This window comes from Amphibalanus amphitrite, unplaced genomic scaffold (assembly GCF_019059575.1).
Source record: "Amphibalanus amphitrite isolate SeventyFive unplaced genomic scaffold, NRLGWU_Aamphi_draft 000230F_arrow, whole genome shotgun sequence".
NCBI lineage: Eukaryota > Metazoa > Arthropoda > Thecostraca > Balanomorpha > Balanidae > Amphibalanus > Amphibalanus amphitrite.
Window position 1 is genome coordinate 179,726 of NW_024881725.1, and position 25,124 is coordinate 204,849.

General features: G+C 48.9%; 2 protein-coding genes across 7 annotated transcripts in view; one reads left to right on the forward strand and one right to left on the reverse strand.

The window, feature by feature from the left end:
• Window positions 1-2,149, forward strand: part of LOC122385775 — a 45,989-nt gene extending 43,840 nt beyond the window's left edge. For both annotated transcript variants that reach the window (XM_043374267.1, XM_043374268.1), the window contains exon 9: window positions 214-2,149. In XM_043374267.1, the coding sequence (XP_043230202.1) occupies window positions 214-300 (87 nt within the window). In that variant the 3' untranslated portion in view covers window positions 301-2,149. The remainder of the gene's footprint in view (window positions 1-213) is intronic.
• A 3,438-nt stretch (window positions 2,150-5,587) lies between these two features.
• LOC122385776 (ER membrane protein complex subunit 2-like) lies at window positions 5,588-24,638 on the reverse strand. Of its 5 annotated transcripts, none has more exons than XM_043374271.1 (9): window positions 24,542-24,638; window positions 19,069-19,115; window positions 14,216-14,329; window positions 13,032-13,182; window positions 12,434-12,577; window positions 11,911-12,067; window positions 11,463-11,561; window positions 9,383-9,480; window positions 5,588-6,720 (listed from the first exon to the last, which is right to left on the reverse strand). In XM_043374271.1, exons 2-9 carry the CDS (start codon window positions 19,088-19,090, stop codon window positions 6,648-6,650), a joined length of 858 nt encoding a protein of 285 aa, XP_043230206.1. In that variant the 5' UTR covers window positions 19,091-19,115; window positions 24,542-24,638; the 3' UTR covers window positions 5,588-6,647. The 5 variants fall into 5 exon arrangements, with proteins under 5 accessions (XP_043230206.1, XP_043230208.1, XP_043230207.1 ...); XM_043374273.1 differs by lacking the exon at window positions 24,542-24,638 and adding an exon at window positions 20,815-20,860; XM_043374272.1 differs by lacking the exon at window positions 24,542-24,638 and adding an exon at window positions 20,386-20,493.
• Between the last annotated feature and the right edge of the window lie 486 nt (window positions 24,639-25,124).

Sequence of the window (25,124 nt, forward strand, 5' to 3'; positions counted from 1 at the left end):
AAAGAAATCAATGTGGAAAAGTGGTTGGGCGCAAGGCAAACGGGCTTTTGCTGGCGCAAAACATGCGGCTAGGTGGCCACCGAAGCTTAGGATTTTAACCTTCCCTCTGGGGTAATGTTTCAAATGAGGTTAGCTGTATAAAAGGTAGCTCCAATGCGTTGATCAGGTTTCGAATGTCCCTGCATCTCTAACTCTGTCTCCCACGCTCCACAGGGGTCGCCCGACAGTCTGACCTCTCCGGCGCTGAAGGTGCCGGCACCGGACCGGCTCAACGGCAGTGCGGTGGCGCAGAGGAGCTGAAGACCGCCCTCCGCTCACTCACCTGATGGTTACCACCGCTGCCGGTCACCCCTCTGAACTGCGGCTACGTGTTGGAGCGGCGGGCCTTCTCCGCTCCCAGTGGGAGGTCGTACCGCGCTCCGCGACAGACCCACTCACCCTCAGTGCCCGGCGGAGTATGTCAGAGCCGTGAACTCGCTCAGTGGTGGGGTAAATGTCAGAGCGGGGGTGCCTACTCGACTCTCATGCCATAGGTGCCAGGGGACGCGCCGACCGCGGCCCGTATTCCAAGACGGAAGAGCCCGGCACCGCCGCTCTGATGTCCATCTCGAGTGGGCCGTCATCAGGGGCACCTGGATACTCCCCGGTAAGATGGACAGATTGGCAGGAAAGCGGTCACTGACTGGACTGCAGACGTTCCCAAGAAGATTCGAGGCAATTCGGACGATTCTCATTGTCCCCAAGCGGCTCCGGGCAACTGGAGATAGTTGGAGGCGGCTCGAAGCGCGTCTGGTCGGCCTGGGAGGACTCGGATGGTCTCAGCGAGTGGCCACATTTGACACACTCCCGGCGGCGTTAGCTCAGGAGCTGCTGTGCCTTGCTGAGCTCCGCCATCACATCATCGTAGCTCTCCGCCATAGCTCCATCGTAGCTCCGCAGTAGCTCCATCCGAGCTCCGTCGGCGCCAAAGCGAGGCGAGCTGTCGCAGCTATTAGCTCTCAGCGCGCCTGCAGGGAGCTCAATGGGGGTGGAGAACATAGCCTGTCGACCGTGGGGGTCGGTGGGTTACGTGAGGCGGCCTGCTGTTACTCTGAGGGAGCGGTGACGGGACGGGACGTGAGCCCAGTGTTGTGTCACGTCACAGCGGGGTCAGGTGCAATCAGTTGGAAACTGTGATGTTAAGGATGTATGAATTACCCTACGTTGGAGGTAAATGCTAATCTGCGGTGTTCACCCCGGGATTTAGAGTTATCGGCATGAGGCGCGCATTGCTGAAAATTGGTGCCAAGTGACCTGCAATAGGGTGACATTTCAATCATCAACCGAACGACGCGATAGTGCTAAAGGTTAAGTGGCGTGGCGTGCCATTCCAAAGACAAACTGAGCCGAGAGGTCACTAAAAGCTCCCATTCTTGATCGGCGAAAGTGCATGGCGCCATTCTGAGAAATGTCAAAACCCATCGTATATATTGGTGCGATGGCCCGGCCTGCAAACCTTCAAAATCAACATAAGGCTAACAGGTTCTCTAACATTGGCTTAATATCAAGACGACTTGACATGATCAATGATAAATACTGATAGAGAAACGCGGTTTCTTTCAGACATACCTAAGTGATAGGCAGAGTAATTTTCCATTTATTATGACACGTTATTATTGTCTCTAATGGAACAATTTCACCTCGTTAATAATATCAACTTCTGTAAGATGGATTAGGTAAGAGGATATGAACGTAGGTTATGTATAGGTATGACATTGCTGACTGAGAAGGGATTTGAACTTCCCCGCAACTTACCACGTGCTATCAAGCTAACAGAAGGGATTAAGTGTTGCCAAGTGATCGATTTGGTTTATTGTGATCGTTCATTCATTAAGAAGTACATATGTTTGTTTGCTCTGTGGGTTTGTCCCCAATCCATCCCATGTGAATTTGTGTATCTGGCAAGCATTTTTCTAATATGACTAACTGTTTTGTTTGCTTCACATGATTGTTGAATTTTAACCAGCTTTGCCTGCAAACTAGGGTTTGAAACATTTGTTTTAGTTTTCCGTGTAGTTCGCAACAACTGGTAATGTTCCCACAAGTTCGCAGCCTCCTGCTTTTGGAATAGCATTTTGTTTTTGTTATGCGATATATTTGACCTGTTTTACCGGGCCATGTGTTATAAACTAATAAAGCTGTTTTCAGAATTTTTCACACAAATGCTGAGTGTCTGAGGGTATCAACCGTCCGTTTTCTATCCCACATTCTACGGTGTGAGTGCTTCAACTTGGGGCATGCTGCTTCTCTTCGTAGAACGGAGGGCCGGGACGTCTGCAAACTCCAAGTCTCTGCCGATTGCCGAACTAGCCTCGAACGCCGTCTACTCGTTATGGCATACCGAACGTACCAAACATTCCATCGCCGCCGAGCGGCTCGTATATTCGGCGCCGGCATTGTCGCGCTAGTGTGTGTGTTTACAGTAGCGACGAGACGGCACAAACAAAGTGTGATGAACGCTGCACTTCCCAGGGGAGAGAAAACATTATACCGGAAATACATGACGGCAAGTGATGGTTAATCATGTGCGACAAAGCAGAAAGGCGCACACGTTTATCGAATGTTATTTTGTTATTAACCAATAAAGAATACCACCGGAATAGCAATCGACCATCACCGATGAAGTCACTGCAACGAATCTCCACATGCATCAATGCATAACTCATTCTAAACTCATCACACGACTATATCTAATACCATCTACTCAATGTACGGAATTTAATACGCCATTTCCGTATGAAATACTACCTCCGCACTCGGGCGGCCAATGACAGCAATAATGGCTCGGAGGGCGACCCATTTCGGCCGGCGGCAGTACGTGAGAAGGCCCGTGGAATGCGGGTGATGACCTCTTAGCTAGAACACCAAATAGCCGCAGCCAGTTCTGGCACAGAACCCGGCCGATCGGTCTGCTGTGAGATCGGTGAGCAGTAAGCTGAGCACTCACTGACTTATATCAACTCAAATCTAATGTAACGGTGCAGGACATCACTTCAGGGCGGACAGTTCTCGAACTCCTGCGAGTATTTGTTTACTGGGTTTGCCTGCTAACAAATAGATTGTTGATTAATAATTTGCCGTGTTACGCAGGCAGAGGGTCTTACATTTCTGAGTTACATAATTCAATTTCTGAAGTTTGGGAGGAAAACCTTGTTTTCGTCAACACCAATAAACGACACTCACACTACTGCAGTTCGGAATAAAATTTAAAACCCAAGCAAGCATGGCAACGCGGATGAGCTCACAAACAGTGCCCAAATGAACATGCCTGGAATACGCCTACACAGATCGAACACAGACTGAAACATGGTCCTTTCGTGCCCTTTGCGGTACGGTGACAGCGGAAAGCCTTTTGGTTCTTCTTTCGATTGGAAACTCGGCTGTTTGCGCCGTTATTTTTCATCTAGTGCCGGGCATTTAGCCCATAAATAGTCGGTTACTTCGACGCCAGCTTGGCCGCCAACGCTTTGGGCGGCAGCGGATTTACCGCATCGCTTCACCAAAGCCAAACACAAAGAACGTTTATCGCTTCAGGATCGATGGAAATGGTGGAACTCCTTGCACAAATCAACGTGTAAGCTAAAAATGGAAAACAACGTGCCGTGGCACCTTGCTACGATAGGCGAATACAACAAGCCAATGTCCTTCGCTCACACGATATACAAAATTGATTGGCAATAAAGAAAATGCCCATACCCCATGAGCAAGAAGGAATTACGAGGACTGAGCAGCAAACGGTCACCTACCACCTAACCAATGTGATCCAATTCAAGCAATATCAAACTGGGCTCTGTTGAATAGCATCGGCTCTTCCAATGCATGGAGCAGGGGGCACAGTATTCGCAGCAACAAGCGAGCCCGCAGCCCTGTACACATTTTCGTCATTCAATACATCAATACCAGGCATCGGAAGGATTGTGATTGCAGGATTGCAAAATCCTGATTGCATTCCTTTTTGGTGGATTGCACCTGGATTTGAAATCCATTCCAAAAAACAGGATTTGATTGCGGATTGGATTGCATCATACTTTCAATTTTTGCAATCCATTCCGGATTGTGTTTGATTAGTGCTTGGAAATGGTTTGTTGCGATTGAAAATTATGAGATCGGCTTCATCGGCTTAATGTACTTTGCTATCAAGGGCTTTACATCGAAACTTGAAATAATTTAAGCGCTTTTAATTTAAACGCTCAAAATAATATACGCTGATGAACTACTTAGGAAGGGCAAAATTACGTATTTGAGGGCGAGTTTTAAAAATATAAAACACTGGTTGGGTAGAGGTTTAAATGTGGGGGTGTTTGAGGCAAAAAATATTTCCCATAAACTACCTGTGCCTTAGATAGGAATCACTCGCAAGACTAGGTACTAGAAATGGGTGATTTGGGGATGGAGGCACGGCCCTATGCCCCCCTCCCTCCCCCAGATCCACTAGTGCACATAATAATACAACAGGATTGCAAAAAAGGATTGCGGATTTGATCACAATCCAAGTGAAAAGGGGGATTGCGGGTAGGAATGCAATCCACTTCGGCACTAGGAATGTGGATTGGGAATGCAATCCTTTCAAAAAGGATTTTACCGATGCCTGATCAATACCAATACTCCCCTGTGTAAAGGCTGATTTACGTCATATGCAGCAGTTTGACAGTCTGTACAGAAGTATGAAATTATCGGAAAACACCGCCAGGCCCTGAGGCGGTCGGCGGAAAATGGTCTCTCATCGTTCTTGGTCAAGTTTCACGGCGAAGTTCAATAGATCGATGGATCTATTCAGCAATTGATTCATGATGACCCGCCCCCCGAAGGCCGAGGAACCGGTCGGGCACACGCCACGACGCTCCGGAGACAGTGGCGATCACGCTCCGACCAGAAAACGATAGAAGAGGGCCCACTTCGGGGACACTTAGTTGGCAGACTAGAACCGTTCGTGACATAACCTGATGTGCTAGAAGTTTGGTACTTCTGGCCAAAACTACACGACACGCAATGCCACGCCCAGCACAGTCGTATGGATAGCAGAAACCTTCGCATGGAGCATATCATTGTAACAATTTACAGCCAATGGGGATATTTGATGTAACCCACGCCAGCCTGGAGCACCCTCACACTTCCCATTCAGAACCTCACTCTTACCCTAACCTCACACCTCGGATAAAGTGACCAAGGCTGAATCAGCCCTCCCAGAAATGCCTGGAGTCGCGAACACAGCCACTACAGCCTACTCTCAAACAGTAGGAGGAAGATCCTACTCTTTAATTGGCTCGGCGGGGACCTCCGCAACCGGAGAGCAGTGATGTGGGCGGGTCGGACCAGGTCCGACTTCAGTGGGCTCGGGGTATCGCTGGACGAGGTAAGATATCACGACAGGCGGACTGCCTTACCGAGGATACTGGAACGGGCTGGGGCGGAATCCACTACACATAAACGCGGGCCAGATTCCGCTATCACTGACCACACCAGACGTTATATGTTAGCGAGCAATTACAATCCTTCACCACTCTTACGTTGCTTCAGCACAGCATCCACTGTACAACCAAAACGGCACTTCAGGCCTATCGTCGTGTATTTGTCATATATAACACACGAATAACACAAATACGTCGACACGATGTTACATTCAACATGCCACAATAAACCTGTAAATGATTTCATTTCGGGACGTTATTTACCGGAGTAGAGTGAGTCGTGAGATGACATAACGCCACGAGCCACCACAGAAATAACTCCTGGCGCCACACGAGCGATTACGCGCACCCACTAATCACTGCACGCTTCTGTTCTCAATCACGGAAATGACACGCTGTCTGACAGAGTACACACGCAACCAGCCAATCACCGCGCCGCACCCATAATCGTTTACCGATACCAATACACGACACACGGACCAATGAACATAACGCACATAATTACACGTGGAAATAATCGAACGGCACAGAAACACAGAGTGGCGCGTGCGTATACACAATGGGGCTCCTCCGTGGCATGGCGAGACACAAGTGCAACATAAACGTGACTTGTTAGACCGAATTCCGTGGATGCCGCATGCTTGTCAAAAGTCTTTCACACGATCTTTCGTAGCATTGCAGCATACCTACAGGTAATAAGATGAACGTTAAATTGTGGAGCAACTATGGGTCCAGAGGCCACCACGGGCACAATTCGACTGGCTCAGACGAAGCGAGTGGTCACTCTTTCACGAGCTCGATTCACCAGTACAAACACCTGCTGTGATCAAATGATCACGGTTATGCCTCCGTTTTAACACCACCGCTACCATCACCCGTTCTTGGTCGTATGCAAGCTCCACGCCTGTCCTGTTCTGCTCCCTATGTCGGTGCCACCATTTTTTCCATAGGTCAGCCATCGTCGGCTTTAGTCCGTGTCACAGTTCAGTCACAGCGGCTAGCCAGTTCAGTGAACCGTTCATCTGTGACAGTCGCACATTCAGACAGGTCAACATGCTGAGCGTCAGATCGGTGGGCCTCCAATCTAACTGAATCAGTCCCGCTGACTGTCAAGACTAGTTGACCGTCCAACTGGACCAGCTGATCGCCCGCCCAGCAGTCGGTCTATCTATCATGCCAGAAGTCTAGCTATCCGTCCAACTAGCTGAGTGTCAGCGCCCCCAGCAGCTGTTCCACGGGCTGGTTGTCCTCAGAGCCACTCGCCTCACGGTACCTGCCAAAGAAGACCCGGTCAGACCTCCGAACGCTAAAACGGCAATGCCCAGACAAAGCAGCTAGGACACCGTGTGGCTGATGTGCTTCATATGTACTTTATTCAAAACGACGTCGTTTTGAATTTGAAAGCGACGCAAATAATGAACCTTTAGTCTTTACACACGGAAAAGCATAGTGAACGTACCAGGAACCATGGCAATGTATTAGGATAGTCCTACGGGAAGAAGTATAGAGACCAAAATTTCAAAGGCAGAGCAAGATATACTCGCCAACGGCGAGTAAGTCCCTTGGCTGCCATTCCTCCCCGACTTTTAGTCGCTTCCAGCAGCCGTCAGGACTCAGTCCACCCATGACAGCCAATCTGTCCTTCGCTATCGCAGCAGCACACATAACGCCGGCGCCGACCAGCCATAACCGGTACTTACCCGTGCTAACCGGTACTAACCGGACATGGCCGGCCCTAACCGGCAGTGGAGCGCGGCGTCCCGCAGCTTATCATACACGGTTAGCTCGAGCACGACCGGAGAACGGCCCGGAACGGCCCGGAACGGCCGGAGAACGGCCGGAGAACGGCTGAGGAACGACACTCGTCGCCGGCGATGACGGCACGGCGACGGGCCGGCGCCGCGCCACGGCCGAGTCGGTGGATAGACACGGAGAGATGGGGTGGATGGATGGGATGGGGTGGATGGGATGAAAGGAATTGAAGAGGATGAGACGGGACGGACGAGATGGCATGAGACGGGAAGGGAAGCGTAAAACAGGACGATACGTAACGGTTTCAACTGTGAGGCCAATCGAAAATACGAATAAAATATGTCAGCTTCTCCAAAGGTTCAATTCTTTCAGAAAGGTATCGCAGTAACGGGTTTGGACACCCCTGAAACCTTAGAAAGGGTATATATGCATACGTGGTTATGAATATGCGTTACTGATTTCCACGCGTCAGCACGACGAGCATAATCTCACATCTCCAAACCGTCTCCATATTATGAGTGAAAACAATGAAGCTTCCAAAATCTCTCTGGTAAATTTAACTAAGTAATTCCAACTCCAAATACATCACGCTAAAAGCCTCCGTTCCGTCTGAATGACAGCTTCGAGACAAGCGACAACCGTCGGACGAAAGTTATAAATGTCTGTCCATTTGACTGCACATAAAAGTCGGAGCTTATGACATGGTGCGTAATCAGGAATCAGTCATTTGCATTTAGTCTGCATGTTTGAAAATAGGCAGCATACTTTCACAGGGTACCATAAAAATACTTCAGTCAGAGTCTCCACTGCTCTCATATACGTAGCTGAGTTTGCACCTAACATGTCGAAAAAGCCAAGTTGAACTACCTAGCTATAACAGACTGTCAGCCAGCCAAGTCCCGACCACTGCCTGCTGTCACCTCCACCTTCCACCCTGCTCTCCCCGGGGACAGCTCCGCACCAAAACACACACGTAACTACCATCAGCGCGGCACGCCACCTCCAAACACCCACCGCGGTGGTCCCCCAGCTCCCACCGGTTCTCTATATCCGCTGTCACCGGTCTACAACCCCGGCTCGGACAGAATCTCACAACTCGCGCCGGGAAGACACGCGGATTTCGGCGGCTCTACCGCGGACAAAGTTAGTGCCGGCCCGAGAGAGGGGGAGGGAAAGGGTGATACCAGGTGGGGCTAAGGACAAAGATGAAGTGTCGAGGGTGGACGTCAGAGCGTGTGGGGGGGATGGACAAGTTTGAGAAGTGGTAAGAATGCTGAGAAATAATGCTACGTTCATACGTTCATAGAAACGCGGCAATGATGGCGAATATGAGTCAAAGACTTCACAGCATTTGTTCTCTGCAATTTTGCTTTATGTCATTGTCATGACATTGATTTCCAGAGTAGGATAACTAAGCATTACCATAGCGGAGGACAAATGTAATACAGCCACCAACGATCGAACATCAAGAACACGTCAGCCTTCTTCCGCCTCTGCAAATTTCACGCACATAGCCTCCAGCCTGACTCCCCAGTGACATCGCCGGTCACAAAAGCCTCACGTTTGCTTCTGAGGACACCCGCTCGCCTCCAATATCGAGTCTGATGATGGTATTGACGGCAGCGAGGCGGGGTACCGTACGCGCTCGCCCAGATGGGTCTCACTCAATAGTTGATGACCGGGACGCGGCGGCACGTGACATGGATGAGGACGCGAAAAGGAGGACCAGGAGAGAGCAGGGAGGAAGGAAGCGAAGAGCACGGGGAGAAAAGAAGGCGAAGAGAACATAAGAGAAGAGGGAATGTGTTTGTTTGCTTATTGGGGCTTTAGGACACCGACTGCTGTGGGCCGTTTGCGCTCCGAAAAATAGGGAACTGGTACAGCTTGAGGGGTTTGAAGGGCTTTGTCTATACCATGAACACAGACAATAGTAGGTCAAAACTCATGTGCTCGGAAGTAATAAAAGCGTCCGTTCGACCCGGTAAACAGACTCGAACAACAGCCCGACGAGGCTTTGTCCAAAGTTCAGCGCGGACATGATGTACGAGTGGTGTCAGTCGAGGGCCATCGGTTGAGTACACCAGACTGATCGAGCCCCGCGGTTCGATCGGTGTTGTAGGAACGGATTCAGTGGGGAGCGAACGATGGGTGGTAAACGGTAGGAAGGGGAGCTCGGTACTCACTTATCCGAGATACACTGCGCGGCCCACTGGCCGATTTTGGTGTTCTCTTTCTTCTTCTGGGCCTGAGCTTTGGGTGAGTTGGCGATCTGAGAGCAGCACTGGAATAAACAGGTCATACGGTTAGCAATGGTTAGCGAATGGGAGATTGATAAGTGAGCGGCAGGAGAATCCACTATTGCGATATTTGCTGTTCTTTGTAGGGGATGGCGACACAAACCATTCATCGCGAAAGCCATCCTCAAAGCAGCCGGCTGCTGAAGCATAACAACAGCTTGCATTTATCTTCAGATTATAACACACGCAACATTTATACTGCTTTTCATCTGCAAAATTATCATTCTGGATAATCTATTACACGATCAGTACCACCGACCAGGCACAGCGGGTATTTCAGCATCGGTAATTAAACACGGCAAATGTTACACCCAGCCCCGAGGGCTAAATGGGCGGCTGCACGTTATGACGTCTCGGGCTGTAAACCAATCACAGCGGTAACTGGCGGCACATTTCCTCTCCACACCCAATGGCCTGTGTCCGTTTCGCCATGTAACGACCGCCGGTGACGGCTCACCCGTCATAGATGAGCCGTGAGATTCCACTGGGGGAATCGTTACTGAGTACTTCATGGCGGAATTGGAGAAAGGGGCACTTCGCCAGCTAAATGGGTGAAAAAAATGTAACCTACAAACTCAAGATAGGCCGATCTAGTTCGGGAATTTGAAGTCGCCACTAAACTCAAAACTAAAAATTGCGCCAAGAACTAAAATATTTTAGTTCTGAACGCAAATAGTGTATAAGCATACCACTTCGTGCTCGAAAAAATGCATCCCAACAGATGTCCTTCCACTTGAAGTCCTCATTTCATAGCATTGAAACAGCCCACGAAAAGCAAGAATTGATGACTAAAACTCCGGAAAAGAGAGCATAACAGTCGATCTCTTCCTCTTCATAAGCCGCTTATTCAAACAAACAACTTCCATAAAAAGACGCCCATCCTATCGCTCATCCAGACCTCTCCATGACATATCCTGCACCGAACTGGGCTGCCATTCCTTTCCTGACCTCCACTCATGTCGGCAAAAGTCGGACCGACCCATCATCGTCCGGCCCTTCACCGCCGTTCTGACACGGCACTAAAGGACCCCAGATGAGCCATCGGGGCCTCACAACCGCCCATGGATCGACCAAGTTGGCGAGCCAAAGCGGCCGGCGAGTCTCGTGGCCGGTCGGCGGCGGCCCCTCCACTGTGAAGATCGGCCATCAAACGAGCAGCCGGTACTATCGATCAAACAGCGCTGTCCAGTAGCTGGGCGTATTTCTAACGGGTTAGCAGACGGGGGAAGGGAAGGGTATGGGGAGAAGAGGGCGGTCAAGGTCTTGCCGAAGAGGACGGGGCAGGGTGGGGGATGTGTCATCGAAGAGAGAAAGTGGGAGCCGGGAGGGTTACCGCAGTCTGGACATGCCGAGAGTCGTGATCGCCAAACATTACGGCAGGGCGTTGCGGTGGTAAAAGAATGTCGGTTACTGAACTTTGTTATCGCATACCGCTGTTTCAAATAATTACGTATCCCATGCGCGTAGTTATGACACCGGTTTCGGTTAAATTCCCTTGCAAGATCACTCATGAGGTAATGAATAAAAAGACCGAAATTACACCACTCTTCTCCAAGCCTATGACAAAAATGAAGGACAATTAACCTGGAAAGCAGAGACTGTGAAAATCAGCGCCAGAAAACGGCACCGGCCATTTCGAGCACCCACTGTTGCTCCCAGCGCCCTCTACGACTAGCCATCGCCAGCCGCCGCGGCGGCGGCGACAGGGGCCTAAAGTCACGGAGCTCTCACGCCAGCCACTTTGAGCGCCCGCAGACAGACCTACCCTGGATTCGGATTCGGAGACGATGAAGAGTCTACGTTGTGCGGCCAATGCCGTTCAAGGTTAGCGGGGGCTTGGCTGCGGTTATCGAACGGGATTGGCCGGACGACGTAGAATGTTCTTCGTCCGAGGAGACTGCGAACGCGCCCTAAGAGAACGCTACCACAGATAGACGAACAGCAGACTAGTCACTACAATACTCACCAGCAGTAGCCCGTAGAGGGCTCTCATGTTGTTCGCGGAGCTCAGTTTCACAGCTCTCGAGTAGTAGGAGCGTGCTACCTCCACATTGTCAAAGCCGCCCTGAAACGCACGGTGGACGAGTTAGCGCTGGCTCAATACAAGGCACAAGGACGGCAGAGGAGCTAGCTGGCTGATGGTACTGTCAGTTACTTGCGGAAGAAGAAAACACAAACAGTTCCCACAGGTCATCACTATCCCTCAGGCCTCTCCCAACTCGTACACCCTATTCCCCAGCCACCATAGGGGATACCTGTGTATATTTTATATCAGCGTGCTTATGAAAATACAAGTGATGATGGGAGCCGCGCGTGCCGCGTACCTGTGTACATTTAATGTCGACGTACTCCTAAAAGTACAGGTAGTAGTGGGGGTTGTGTGTGTGTGGGGGGGGGGGGGCTGCGCCACGTACCTGTGTGTATTTAATATCGGCGTACTTCTGGAAGTAAAGATGATGGTGGGGATTGTGCAGCAGCAGCTCCTCCATGCAGTAGGCGGCCTTGGCGTAATCCTGCTCGCTGATATAGAGGTCAGAGAGCTCCATCCACGCCTCTGTGTCCGACATGAACCTGCGGAAACGGGTGAGTGGGTGTGAGGGACAGAGACTGACGTCAGGAAGGATGACTGACAACAAAACTGTCAAAAAGGCAACAGATGGATGAAATAAAATATCAGTACCGCATGTCTTACATGCACTGCCATTACGCTGAAATACATACAATTCATCGGACGAGTTCAGTTATCAGACAAAGACAGTGAAGCTAGCCAAAAGGTTATGCAAATTGCAATGCAGTCATACTCAACAGAACTGCAAGTAAGAATAAAATCAAAATGTTGCTCTTAGCGTTTACCATAATGCACAAGGCATTCAAAAGGCCAGTTTTATGAGACCATAACAGTCCATAGGCTAATCCATAGCATCACGGTCAGCGTACTTTTTCAGGTACTCGACCAGCTCCCTGATGGCCTCTGACGTCTTCCCCAGCGACTTCAGGATGGCGATCTTCCGCTTCCGAACCACCGTGTTGGTCTCGTCCTTGCGCAGAATGGCGTCATACACGTCATTGGCATCCTCATACCTGATGGGGGATGAGACAGGGTGGAGTTGCGTCAACAGCCAGAGAGAGGTATTAAGGAAGTGAATGGGCGGACTGCAGTCCGTAAGGTTATGAGAACACGAGACGAGACGAAAAATAGGGAAAATGGCGCTTCGTCAACAAGAAACGAGATATTAGCATGAATAGCTCAATGAAGATCCGGTATGTTTAACTTGTTTTCGGTTCATATACAACAGCCAATATGACACAAGTCACGTATGACGACAATTAGCAAGCAGCAGCACCATTGCTTTTGAACCATCACTAAATTCATCTAAAGGAATGATGTGCGTCTGTTACGCTCCAAACACGATGTGTATTTCACGTTCTGCTCTTTTCCTTGCCCGCACGACGCATCTTTCTTATTTTTTCCACCCGCACCTGCCGATCTGCACCTAACAATGCTCCTTCAGCTCTCTCCCCTCTCTGCTCTAACCTTTCCAGGGCCTCCAGTCTGAGCGCCTTGAGTTTCCTGACGCGCTGGCTGCCGGGGAACTGTTTGGACAGCATCACCAGACAGTCTTCTGCCACGGTCATCTTGTGTAGGTCCAGCGCGGCCACGGCCACCTGTTCCAGTACCATCCACTCTGCAGAGAACAGGGAGATACGAGTGTTATAATGAGCTGTAAAAGCCGTGCCACCATCCACTCTGCAGTCTGCAGAGTGAACGCAGGGACATGTGTGTTATACTGCGCTGAAAAACGCACTAACACCATCCACCCTGTAAGCAGAGAGCACAGAGATATGTGTGTTAAACTAAGCTGAAAAAACGTGACACCAGCCACCGTGCAGGGAGAACATAGAATATAGAAACTTGGCGACCATGGGGAAACGGGGTACACACTACACATATCCTAATCCACTCTACAACATAGCCGCTCATCATTTATTGTTCACATAGCACATATACGCACATGTTGACGTATGCTGCACGCGAGGGAGAACCTAGCCTAACATCGCATTCTCTGCCAGGCTATTCGAAAGGTCAGTCAGTAAACAAAAAGTCAGGATTTGCCTCAGGTCGCTCTACCCTACCAGCCCGCCAATGGTGCACAGCGCACACTGGGTGCACAGTGCACACTGGGTGCACAGTGCACACACTGGCAGGCGGCAGCAGATCCGGCACGGGGAAATCCTACCCAGTCACTCGACCCCGAGTTTCACAACTCGTACTGTATAAATGACTTTTAAAATGGAGTCGAAGCGCAACAGACCGCGATTTCGGTCATACACAGCTGTCATATTTATACTACAGTGACATAAAATACTGCCTGCCAGATTCACTGCCACCTGCGGCCCAGGGTAGAATGAAGGGGCATTGAACCGGAAAGAGGAGCTCAAGACGGCAACCTGGGCGGACTCTGCAGTGCAGAGGGCGCTGTAGGTCAGGGGAGAACTAAGCGACACAGTGAAACCACAAACCTACCCGACCCGAGTTGCAGGTGGCGTATACTTAAACAACACGGCGAGACATTTCCAAGGAATGGATAAATGAAAGACGACATCAGCGAATGTTTTTGAAGATTTAATATGATCCTGAAACCTTAGGTGTGATTTTCACCCCGAGTTCTGGCGATTAGGTCAGTCTCTGTCCGGCGTGTCCCGTCGCTGTGCACTCACTCTCGTCTCCGAGTTTGTCGACCTTGGCGCAGAGCACCTCCTCCCAGAGCTGGACAATCAGGTCACTGTTGCGGGAGTTGTCCTCCCTCCAGCGGCGGTACCGCTCCGCCACAGCTGCCGGCGCGCCGTCACAGGTCAGAGGTCTGAGGTCACAGGTCGGAGGTCAGAGGTCGGAGGTCAAAGGTTACAGGTCTGAGGTAGGAGGTCGGGGTCAGATGTCAGGGGTTGGGTTAGATATCGAGAGTCAGATGGCAGGAGCTGGTCAGTTTTTTAAGCTCTCGTCACACATTTGTTGGACCATAGTTTGGTGAGAACGACACTGGCGGATCCAAGGGGGGGCATTGGGGGCAAATGCCCCTCCCGTAGAAATCTGGGAGGGGCATTCAATGTAAGTATGCCCCTCCCGCCAGATAGGTTATTTTTGGCGTTTTTTGAGGTTCGAAATTTCAAAATTTTCTTCAGAATCCCATAATCTTGTCGAAATTGGATGCTTACGCATCAGACATCGTTTTAAAACCAACTTCAATTAATTAAAAAGTTAAATTGTCCTTCCAGGTACATACAAATGTCAACTTCGGTCATATTTCCGATTTTTTTTTTGGGGGGGGGGGTGGCCAAAACGGCATGAGGCTCAATTTGAATATATTTTTTATTTTTAATTAAAAATAAATTTCGGCAAATCCCAAAAAATAGTGGCCTAAATCCGAAGTTTTTAGTTTTAGGGGCACCCTACCTTGGGACCCTTCGCTAAAATGCCCCTCCCATGACAGGTGGCTGGATCCGCCAGTGGAGAACGAGGTCAGCTTAGAACACAGCCGATGAATAGAGCTCAGTTAGGCATGGTCATGGAATTGGCAAATTTGAAGAACATTATTAATTTTGTATGCAGGTGCAAATATTTGGCTTGAGGTGACGGTCGGCAGAATAAACTCCGATAAGTTTAATGTTTGTGTATTGAGGATTACTCACGACATACGTAACAGTCCGTGACTACAAACAGCCCGGCACAAGAATAATGGACCAATCGAATAGCGACAGCTTCCGAGACCAATGAATTGGTCGCTGAATTGGGACACACAAAACTGGACTTGGATGGGGCCATCAGGTAAGGCCAAGGCGACAGTCGACAATGGAGGAAAAACAGGCCGACCGCGACCCAAAATTTGCCGGTAGCAACAGTGTTTACCTAGCACCGCTTCCACGAAAATGTTTGGACAGTCCCCACATTCAGTAGCCACAACAGGTGTCCAGCACCGGTAACGTGTGTTATTTTGCAGAATAATGCTCAAATAGCTCACGTCTAATCTGCTGCTGGCTGCAGTAGCCAACCACAGTCCACAACACCGAAGTGCCCGGAAAATATCTACGATACATGCATGTGCACACTAATAATCCGCGAACAGCTGGCTGGTCAGTGTCCATCTGAAATGTTTGTCATCTGTGGTGGCTTGCGATACGATACAACGGAATGCTGTGGCAGTAATCGACATTGCGTGAGAACTGTAGCCCTAAACTGACATGGTATTTGTCAACAGGTAGGTATCAAAGGGTATTAATAAAGCTTATACGATGACCCTTCTGAACCTGAAATCATGCATAAGAAAAGGTACTTATGAATGAGAAATGCAGTAGGTACCCAGGTATTCATCATCCATGCCCAAATTAAGTACGAAGCATTTGAGGGACAAATAGCGATACCCACCGAGATAGTTAGGGGATATCGATGAGAAAGGTAATGTGGGTTACCCACACCTATCGCTAGTAAAGGTACGCATCGCCCGCTATATGACGTGTAGCACGGAGCGCTATACCACGTCGTCCTGGATCACGGCGCACCGGCTGTCGGCGTCTCCGACATCTTGAACTGCGCCATGACGATGATGTAGGTGACGATGGCGGACCAGACGCTGAGCAGGGTGGAGCGCCGCAGACGGAACAGACCCAGATCGCCGACCGTCTCCAGGTCGTGTTGGACGCTCCTCAGCAGGGGGCCGACCGTGCCGCCCAGCTGCGGGCGGTGCCACTCGAGCCGCAGCAGCAGCCGGCGGCCGGCGTCCAGCCGGTTCAGCAGCTGCTGGCAGGTCTCGCACGGTCCGCCCATCGCGACGGCCGCCAGCGGCAGGTAGCGCAGCAGGAAGGCCATGTCCCGCAGCGGGTAAAAGAGCAGCGCGGCCAGCATCACCTGCGACATCACTGCCACCGCAATCAGCATCGTCAGCTCCGGGGACATGGCGGAGCACAGGCTGCTGGTCACCTCCGACAGACGGCGGTGCAGATGACCGAGCCGACGCAGCTCGGCCTCATCCGACAGCGGCGGCGCGGCGGCTTCCACAAGCGTGACATCAGTCTTGGCGGCGACGGCTTCGACAGCGACCACCTTAGCAGTGGTGGTGGTGTCAGCGGCAGCGGCGGCGGCAGCCAGAGCCTCCAGTCTGCCGTTCACCAGCTGGAGACCGTGCGCCAGCAGCAGCCCGGCGAGGAGGAACTTCATGGCGATCAGCGCGAAGGACACGGTGGAGTAAGCAAGACCGACCGTCAGTGCAACCCACTCTGCGCATGAGAAACCAGAATTCGCGCCGACAGGAAGTGGTATTGCTTCGCATATCCACAGGGTGGTATGCACCTTGGTGGCGAAATAGCTGGCCGTCACGCCAGCGGTAAGCGCCCACATGGTCATACCGATAGTGCTCGGTCGCAGCCACGAGGTGGCGGGCTGTGGCAGCTGCTCCAACTCCTTCAGAACGCTGCAGAGGTCGGATAGCACACGGCTGTAGCGGCGCCGGCCGACAGCCAGCGAGAGCACAATAGACAGATAGATCATGGCCAGGGGAATCCCAATGAAGTTCGACTGGAAAAACGATCTGAAGAACGGCTCTCCGGCGCGCTGATCCTTCCAAAACTCCTCGAGGCTAAATATGGCGAAGATGAATCCAACGATGGAGTGTATGACGAAGGCTACCAGCGCGCCGACGACCGGAGTCCAGCCGCGGCCGGCCATCAGACCGGCGGCACTCAGCAGGCGGACGAACGAGCGACAGGCGCCGGACGGCAGCTCGACGCTCTCGTCGGCACACTTCGCGTCCCCAGGTGCAGGACGGCCGGCCGGCGAGCGCAGCGGCGACGGACTCACTTGCAGAAAATTATTTCTCATTTCGGATGGGGAGATCTTCCGAAGACACGGTTAGCTTGGTGTCTTAACAGCTTCCTCCTGTTCAAAAATTTCGAAAATGTCGGTGGCGCCACGTCAGTAGGAGCTAACCGAAGTAGGACTTGCCCGATACTGGTGAAGCTCAGGCGTTGTTCGATACAAACACCTCAGCAGCAGCGGCGGCGGCGTAACTATCAACATGCCTTTCCTATGGAGCAGCAACAGAAAACCTCAAACAAAAAAGACAACGCGCTAGCGACGTGCATTTAACATCGTACTACCTGCGACCATTCAGAGACAAGACATTGTTTGATTTCCACCCAATATAAGCAGCAGGCGCACGCCAGAAAGGCCAAGTCAATGGAGTAGCTTGTTGCCGAAGTGTCCTGCCGTTGTCCGGTTCCAACACGCACCATTGCCATTTGTCAACAAGGTCCACCATTTATTAATTGGGGTCGATATAGCACGAATGGTGATTGGTGAACCGCCACTTGATTATGTAACACGAGCTTGCACTTCAACGTTATGTGACGAATGAAAAGGGAACTTGGTACACTACCTAAGCAGAAAGAAATATCGAATTTCCAAGGAATAGTGGAACCTACAGGATAGATAATGCTAATTCAGAGCTATCCGTGTAAAATTGGCTACAAGGGAGAGCATGGATTGCTGTGACCGGACGGCGTCCACCTTTGTCAGCCCTGTCTGATCCTGTGAGTTGTGACAGCACATGCCACCGAGTGTGGTCACTGGTCAGAACGGTGGGCCGGACGCGACATGACATAATTTATCCACGAGAGAGTTTGTACTAAAGCTAATAGACGACACGACACATCAGTGCACAAACATATGATTAATTGATCTGACATTTGACAATATGTATACCAAATGGCTTGTCACTGAGCTCAGTTGGTACTTGGTAGAGCGTTGGACTCCCGGTAGGTAGTGAGAGCCCGGGTTCAGGTCGTGAAAGCCCGAGTTCGAGTCGCTACGGCGCCCGATAGGTATATGATGCTCCTCACGGAGATGTCTTGCTGTTGCTGGGAGCAGCCGCAGCCAGTTGAAATCGGTTGAGTAGGGCGTGCCGTGCGCGGCTTTGATGGCACATTAAATTTTGACACCTAAATGATTCTGTTACTGAGTTACTTAGAATTGTGTGATCGGATGGAAGGGGCCAGGGTCTCAAACAACAAGTTCTGCTTAGACTATGACTTAGACTTAGAACAAGACTATGGCTTTGTCAATCCAACCATAACACAAGAGCTAAATTGCTTTTGAATTTTTGTTAGCAGCAACAATAAAAATGACATAATAGCCTTGCTGCAAGAGCAACTCTGTGTATCTGTTAGGTCCTACAGTGGGATGCTGCCACTCAATGAAAGATTGAGGCAAGGTTTGGCATGCTTCAGCCAACTCTGTCCTTACATGGCAAAATGTTACTTATCTACAGCAAGCTTGATTGCTCCACCCATGGTAAGCAGCAAAAGCAGCATGTCTGGTGCTCAACTACCTACCTATATTCACTCACAGATTTGTGCATTAGGTCCTCAATTCTCACTAGCACCCTAGTATTTGACCCCCAGCTCATGAGGTGTGCCCCTCCTCACCTGCACAATGACAGCATTTGAGAGGAGCACCTCGGACATGGACAGAGTTTCTTACCATCCATGCATGCACAAAACAGCAGCAGAGATCACTCGCTTACCTTGCCAGGACATACGGTTCATCTTGAAAGCTGATTAGCAGCTATTTCTGTAAAAATACAAGACACAAATTATATTACTGATTGTAGGTATAAATGTCACAGAAAGCTGAGAAAGGGCACCAGACAAGAGATTTCTGAAAATAAAGAGAATTTCACAACAACTTGCTACTAACCTACAAACTAACATGCAACATAAATCACACAGCTTACTTATCTGCAAGTCACAGCCTATGCACTTTTGGCATTCAATCTGACTTATGCTGCATTTTAATTTTGTTTCCACCTTCGTATCATCATACTGATACATGACTGACGAATGGTGCATGACAATGTCAATCACAATGACCTATGGGTCCAATATGGCTATGCAGATTGTAGAGCAGCCAACAACTTTTTTTAAAGAAATTTTGTCCGAATGGATGAATGGGTGGCTATGGGCCCGGGTGCCCCGCTAAGCAGTACTTGTTGCGAATGACACCACGGACCCACCACCCCGCCTTGCCCGCGCCCGGTTCAACGGTGATAATTTGGATTGAAAGTTTAATGTGCCACAGGTAGATGGCAGCACGGTCCTCCCGGAACAACAACAGCCAGCCCAAAATGTTTTTTTTTTTTGGGGGGGGGGGGGTTGGCACACCTTGGGTTGGCATGTAAATGTTCTGAGTTTTAATGCACTTTTCTTTTCAGTAAAATTGAAATCTGACACAGTTATGTATGTCAAAACCAGTCAAACAAAACGGAACAGGTAGGCATTGTATGCGTCCAACACACAAACTGTGTGGTCCTAAATGAAAATATATTAGAATTACTTTCAAAAGTTTCATTTATGATCTAAAAATATGCAAATTAAGACCATCAGAAATGGAGCTAAAAAGGCATGATAAAAGCAGACTTTCATGCTTCAGCGAGCAATCGATGGAAATCTTTATCTTTTCATACCATGCTTATATTGATATGATACTTATTATATTGATACTTATATTGATATGAAAGCTTAAAGGGAATAGTTCACTTTCCCGAAAATAGTTTTTGCAATAGATTTAGGACTTATAAGCTCAAAATGATAAGCAAAGAAAATAAAACCGTGTAGTTCACACCCATTGGCTGTAAGCAGCATGCCAGGATTGGCTAACAATGACATGGCTGCATTCCTCAGCAACGCACTTTTTCGGGACGAAAAAGGAATATCCTTGCCTCATGCCTGGGGTGATTGTTGGGCCGTAAAAGCTCCTGATTTGTGCTTGTCTCAGCTCAAGCTCAAGCTATGAAACTGCTAGGTATTCCAGTTCAAACCCCATGTTAAAAGTAAAGTATTACCTTTAAGCAGAGCGCTGTTCGGCAGCCGGCTATTTTGTGTGCAGGGTATGACGTATTTCGCGAGCCGACGTCACAGGCGGTGACGTCGGCTCGCGCGCGAGCCGAGCGCCAACGACAAACTAACGGGAACCCTCGGACACCCTCGGGGCATAAACCGCGGAGCAGCATATTGAGCGAGTCTTATAAGGAAAATTCATATATTTTCGTTTCTCAAATGATATCAGGGTGTCTCTTACCTTTTTACATATCATTTAGGCTTACCTAACACTTCAGTTGCCAAATATCTGCAATTTATTCAAGCGAAGGTATTTTCAGTAAATATCAATGGTATAGACCGAAATCTTTTGAATAAAAACTCCAACTAACAGAAATAAAAATAACTTAATTTATTCCAACCATTTCCTCCAAATAAACAACATAAAAACTCACTTTTACACACATCATTCATAATAAAGCATACTAACACGCCGCTTTTGACAATTGCGGCGTGGAGTGGCGCGCTGCTAGCGCTCTTTTTCGATCGCAGAGACCCTGCACGCGCGCGAGCACACTACGTCACGTCCGGGGGGCACAGGTATATGAAAAATCGCAGTGACGTAACACTTTTCTCGCTTCTCATTGGTCAATAGCCCGTTGCCGGGGTAACGTGCACGTATGTGAGCGCGGGCAAGAGTACTAGCCGGCCGCCGATCAGGGCTCAGCATTCAATCCAATAGCAGATAATCAAAACGAAAAATTCTAAGTATTTACTCACCCACACAAGTTTTTCAACCGGCCTCTGCCCCCTACGCCTTGCCCCTACCTCAGTCCCACACACAAGGGGGAAAAGCTCAAAAAATTGAGCGCTCAAAAAATTGAGCGGGCCCCATTATGAAGGAATAGGCGAAACGATGGTATTTTACAATGCCTTTAGCGTCACACTACGGCAAATATCGTATCCAAATAAGGTATCAATGACAAGAGGGAGCAACAAGGTTTCTTCTCGAACACTAGCCGTGATAATTTATATCGGTGTTTTTGGAAAGAAAATGCCCTAAAGACGCTCAACTTTTTGAGCGCCACTTGTCGTTCGGGACCGCGATACTCAATAAATTGAGCGCCACGACAGACGACAGTCAGCTGGCGCTCAAAAAATTGAGTGCCGGCTTGCATCTACACTCAATTTTTTGAGCGTTCTCCGTGACAGGTGAAGCCGGTACTGGCTGCCATTTTTGATGTTCTGTTCGTTGAAATACGTTAAACTGAGTTGAAACAGAAATGCAGGAAGTTGAATGCTACGTGGCACCTAAACTTTTCACAAACCCATGGCATCATGTCACATTTTCCGCTAGTAGTTTTATCGGTCGCCTTTCGGATTCGGCACACCTCAAATAATTATACAGGGCTTGAATAATCCGTATGAATACTGTATTGATATTCTCTGACTGTACTGGGAGAAGGGAATACGTGAATACAGAAAGACATCCACCCACGCTTGAATATTGGAGAATTATAGCAGAAAAACTGTATTGCCACGGTTACAACTTACAAGGCCATCGGCCGCAAACAAACAAAAATACTATACAATGTGGGTTAGATTCACAAACATCATCAAGTGTGGAACACAGAGACGAGCAAAACAACATCACATTATCGCATGCCAGCCCGACCACATTGGAACCGGGTGACCTGCGACCGGAACCTGCGTCTTGCCAGCATACATCACAAAAGCAGGAGGCAGTGTCGTACTGCTTTGATCCAAAATATGCCATATAACAAATTATATAAACGACCTAAGCTCGGACTAAGCTAATCATTATCAAATCCTTAACATGTAAAGGACGAATGGAAACATCGAGTCTCAGACCAGCAGTAGCAACTAGCAACCATCACAGTAGCAACATCACAAAGAACACGCGGCATTATCAGACAGCCGTTTTGTTATCGGGCTACAGGCGGCGACGGCGTGGTTGCAGACCAGCTGCGAGGTAGCGGCGTGCGGGCAAAAGGCGCGGGCACACCTCCATGTGGCCGTGCAGACAGTGCGCGGTCGGCGTCGCATAGTGGGCGGCATCGGGCTGTCCCGGGGCCGTCGAAGCCGCACAGGTTGTCGGCGCATGTGGGCGCGCGCGGTCACCACGGCCAGCTGCTCACCGCCAGCCCACAGACCGCGCAGCGTCGCCGCTCCGCCAGCCAGAACACGCAGACAACCCTTCTTGCAGTCGCACAACACGTAGCCAAACTCATTCACCTGCTCCACCATGTTGTTGATGTCACCGAGTCGTTCAAGTTGTGGCTCGTGCCGTCGAGCATGACCTGCCTGATCGGACACGGGTCAGCGGCTTCTGCTCCAGCGAAGTCTTCATCTTGGTGACGTCTTGCTGATCTCCACAAAGGCTGAGCAGATGACCTTACCCACAGGGACGGCCGACGTCCTCGCCAGCGACCGCTTGGTTGTGCAGACCTGCCAGAAAAAGAAAAGCTGTTTGGTGATCTCAAACGATTTTTTTCTTTATGCAGTGGAACAAAACGGAAAATATGTCATACAACAGGAACTAAAAAAAGATGCAGCCTAGGTCGTCTAAGAAATGGGTGCAACATTGATAAAATTCTTCATTGAATGAATTCTGCAAATGCTTTTGATAAAATGTGTGGTGATTATAAGGAGACCACTTTACTATAAAATTGCTCAGGATTCCCTATCTGGACCTGTCAAAAAATCCTGACTGCACACCAACAATGAGCATTAAATCCGAAACCTCTACCAGGTGCCTAGGGATAATTAAATTCTGATTCAGGAAAATATTTCACATCATACAAATAAAAACCTTTACTATATTGAAACTGAAAATGTGATGCCGATCCAGTGACCTAAGGGTCTCAAAGTATAATAATGAATTAATCTATTATAAATTTGGTGGTGACTGCCGACTGGCGTCTGGCGGCCTAGACCTTGAGGATTGAAAGTGGCCTTCCTTTTCCGTTGACTCCGATCCTCCAGATGGAAATGATATAAAGGATCATTTTTATCTTATTTCATATGAGCCAGTCAGCAAAGTGGCTATCCTGTTTCAGCATTCACACACACAATAGTTGACTGTCAGTCTGTCATGCTATCAGTGTTGTGAAGTAACGAAGGAGTTGAGTTTTGTTGATTATAAATTGTAATGTTATGTAAAGGACTGGAAAATGAATGTGAAAACTATGGAAACATATTGGCAGAGTATTGTCACTTACTATCAGGACATACGGATAGAGAATACATTCAAATTAATAAGAAATGCCAAATATCAAGGTACTCAATCACTGATAGCAGTGGACTATCATATGTTTTAATGTCAATTATATGAAAGTTAAGGCTGAAACTACCTTTTACCTCATCATACCTAATGAAAAATTGTGTGAAGAAAACATTCACAGCCTCTTTGAAGCACTTAGACCACTAAAAAACAAAAAATTTCAAGTAAATATGTTGTGTCTCCTTCCTTCAAAACATCATATCGGATGGCGCCACTTTCGTCGACAGTTACTTATCTGCACGCAAATCGAGGAAAACGTGAATTGATTGACGTTTACGTGTTTCCAAATTTAAAATCACAGCATATTCAAACTTTTCAGTGTACCTTTTAACATCTAAGTATAACTAAAACGATAAAAACTTACCTTCAACACAAGGACGACGACAACCACGCGACCGGAGACGTCGCGACGAAATAAACAAACGGCGCCGCCAAATGAAAAATATTCTCCGATATGGGTAATGTGAAATTGAGTCGCAATCATTTTGGGTAGTATGAAAAATGCTCTTTCCAACAGAACCCTAGTAAAAAACGTGAATGGACAAAAAATTACTTTTATTTTGACATAACTATTGGCCTGTTTTTAAGTCATCCTGGTATGCCGTAAGATTTCGACCTATAAATTGGTGTTCCCCCAATCATTGAAGCTTGAGCAGTGAAAAATATGAAAGCCTAATCTGTTTTGCATCATTAGTGATTCTCCTAGGGTGTTGCCATTTCTCCCTAGGTGTTGCGAGTTGCTTTTGCAAAACGTGTTCCTGAAACGGCTCAATTTTTTGAGCCCTCAGCATTACGCCTATGGGAGCCTCTGACGTCACACGCTCAATATTTTGAGCGCTCAATAATTTGAGCTTTTCCCCCTTGTGTGTGGGACTGACCTCAAAACAGAAGCGAGAAATCCATAAGAAATCCGGAAATCCTATCGTCTCAGGTGCGTCACAAAACATGGCTAAAATTGCAGCATATGGTAGCACTGGGCTGTCCCCATATGAAGTAAAACTAGTAAGAGTAATATCGGAGCATTTGCAGAACATAAGTCATAACTACTGCCTTGAGCATAACTATCTGTAGGAATCTTGAGCATAACCGCGTTGCATTGGCATACAATATGCTATATTGAGTGAGCATTAGGGTAAGTAAAAACATCAAAACTATGCAGAGCCCCTCAGATTATGGCTTATGCGAATTGGAGAGAAAACGTTAACCAAGAACACGTGATGATGAAGATTCAGATTTGGTGTTTTAGGGCGCACCAGCAACGAGGCTTTATGGCGCCCACCCATAACCAACCATTCTTCCTCAAAGCCGGAGGTTAAAAATCACATGAAGCCCGGAGGCCGTGATGAACGAAAAAAGGCGAGAGGAATCAAGCAAAGCGGAATCGTCACGGAGAAGAGTTCTCAAGCGGAGCTGAGGGCCACGATACCAAGAAGGTTTTAGCCTCGTAGTATGACATCTGGG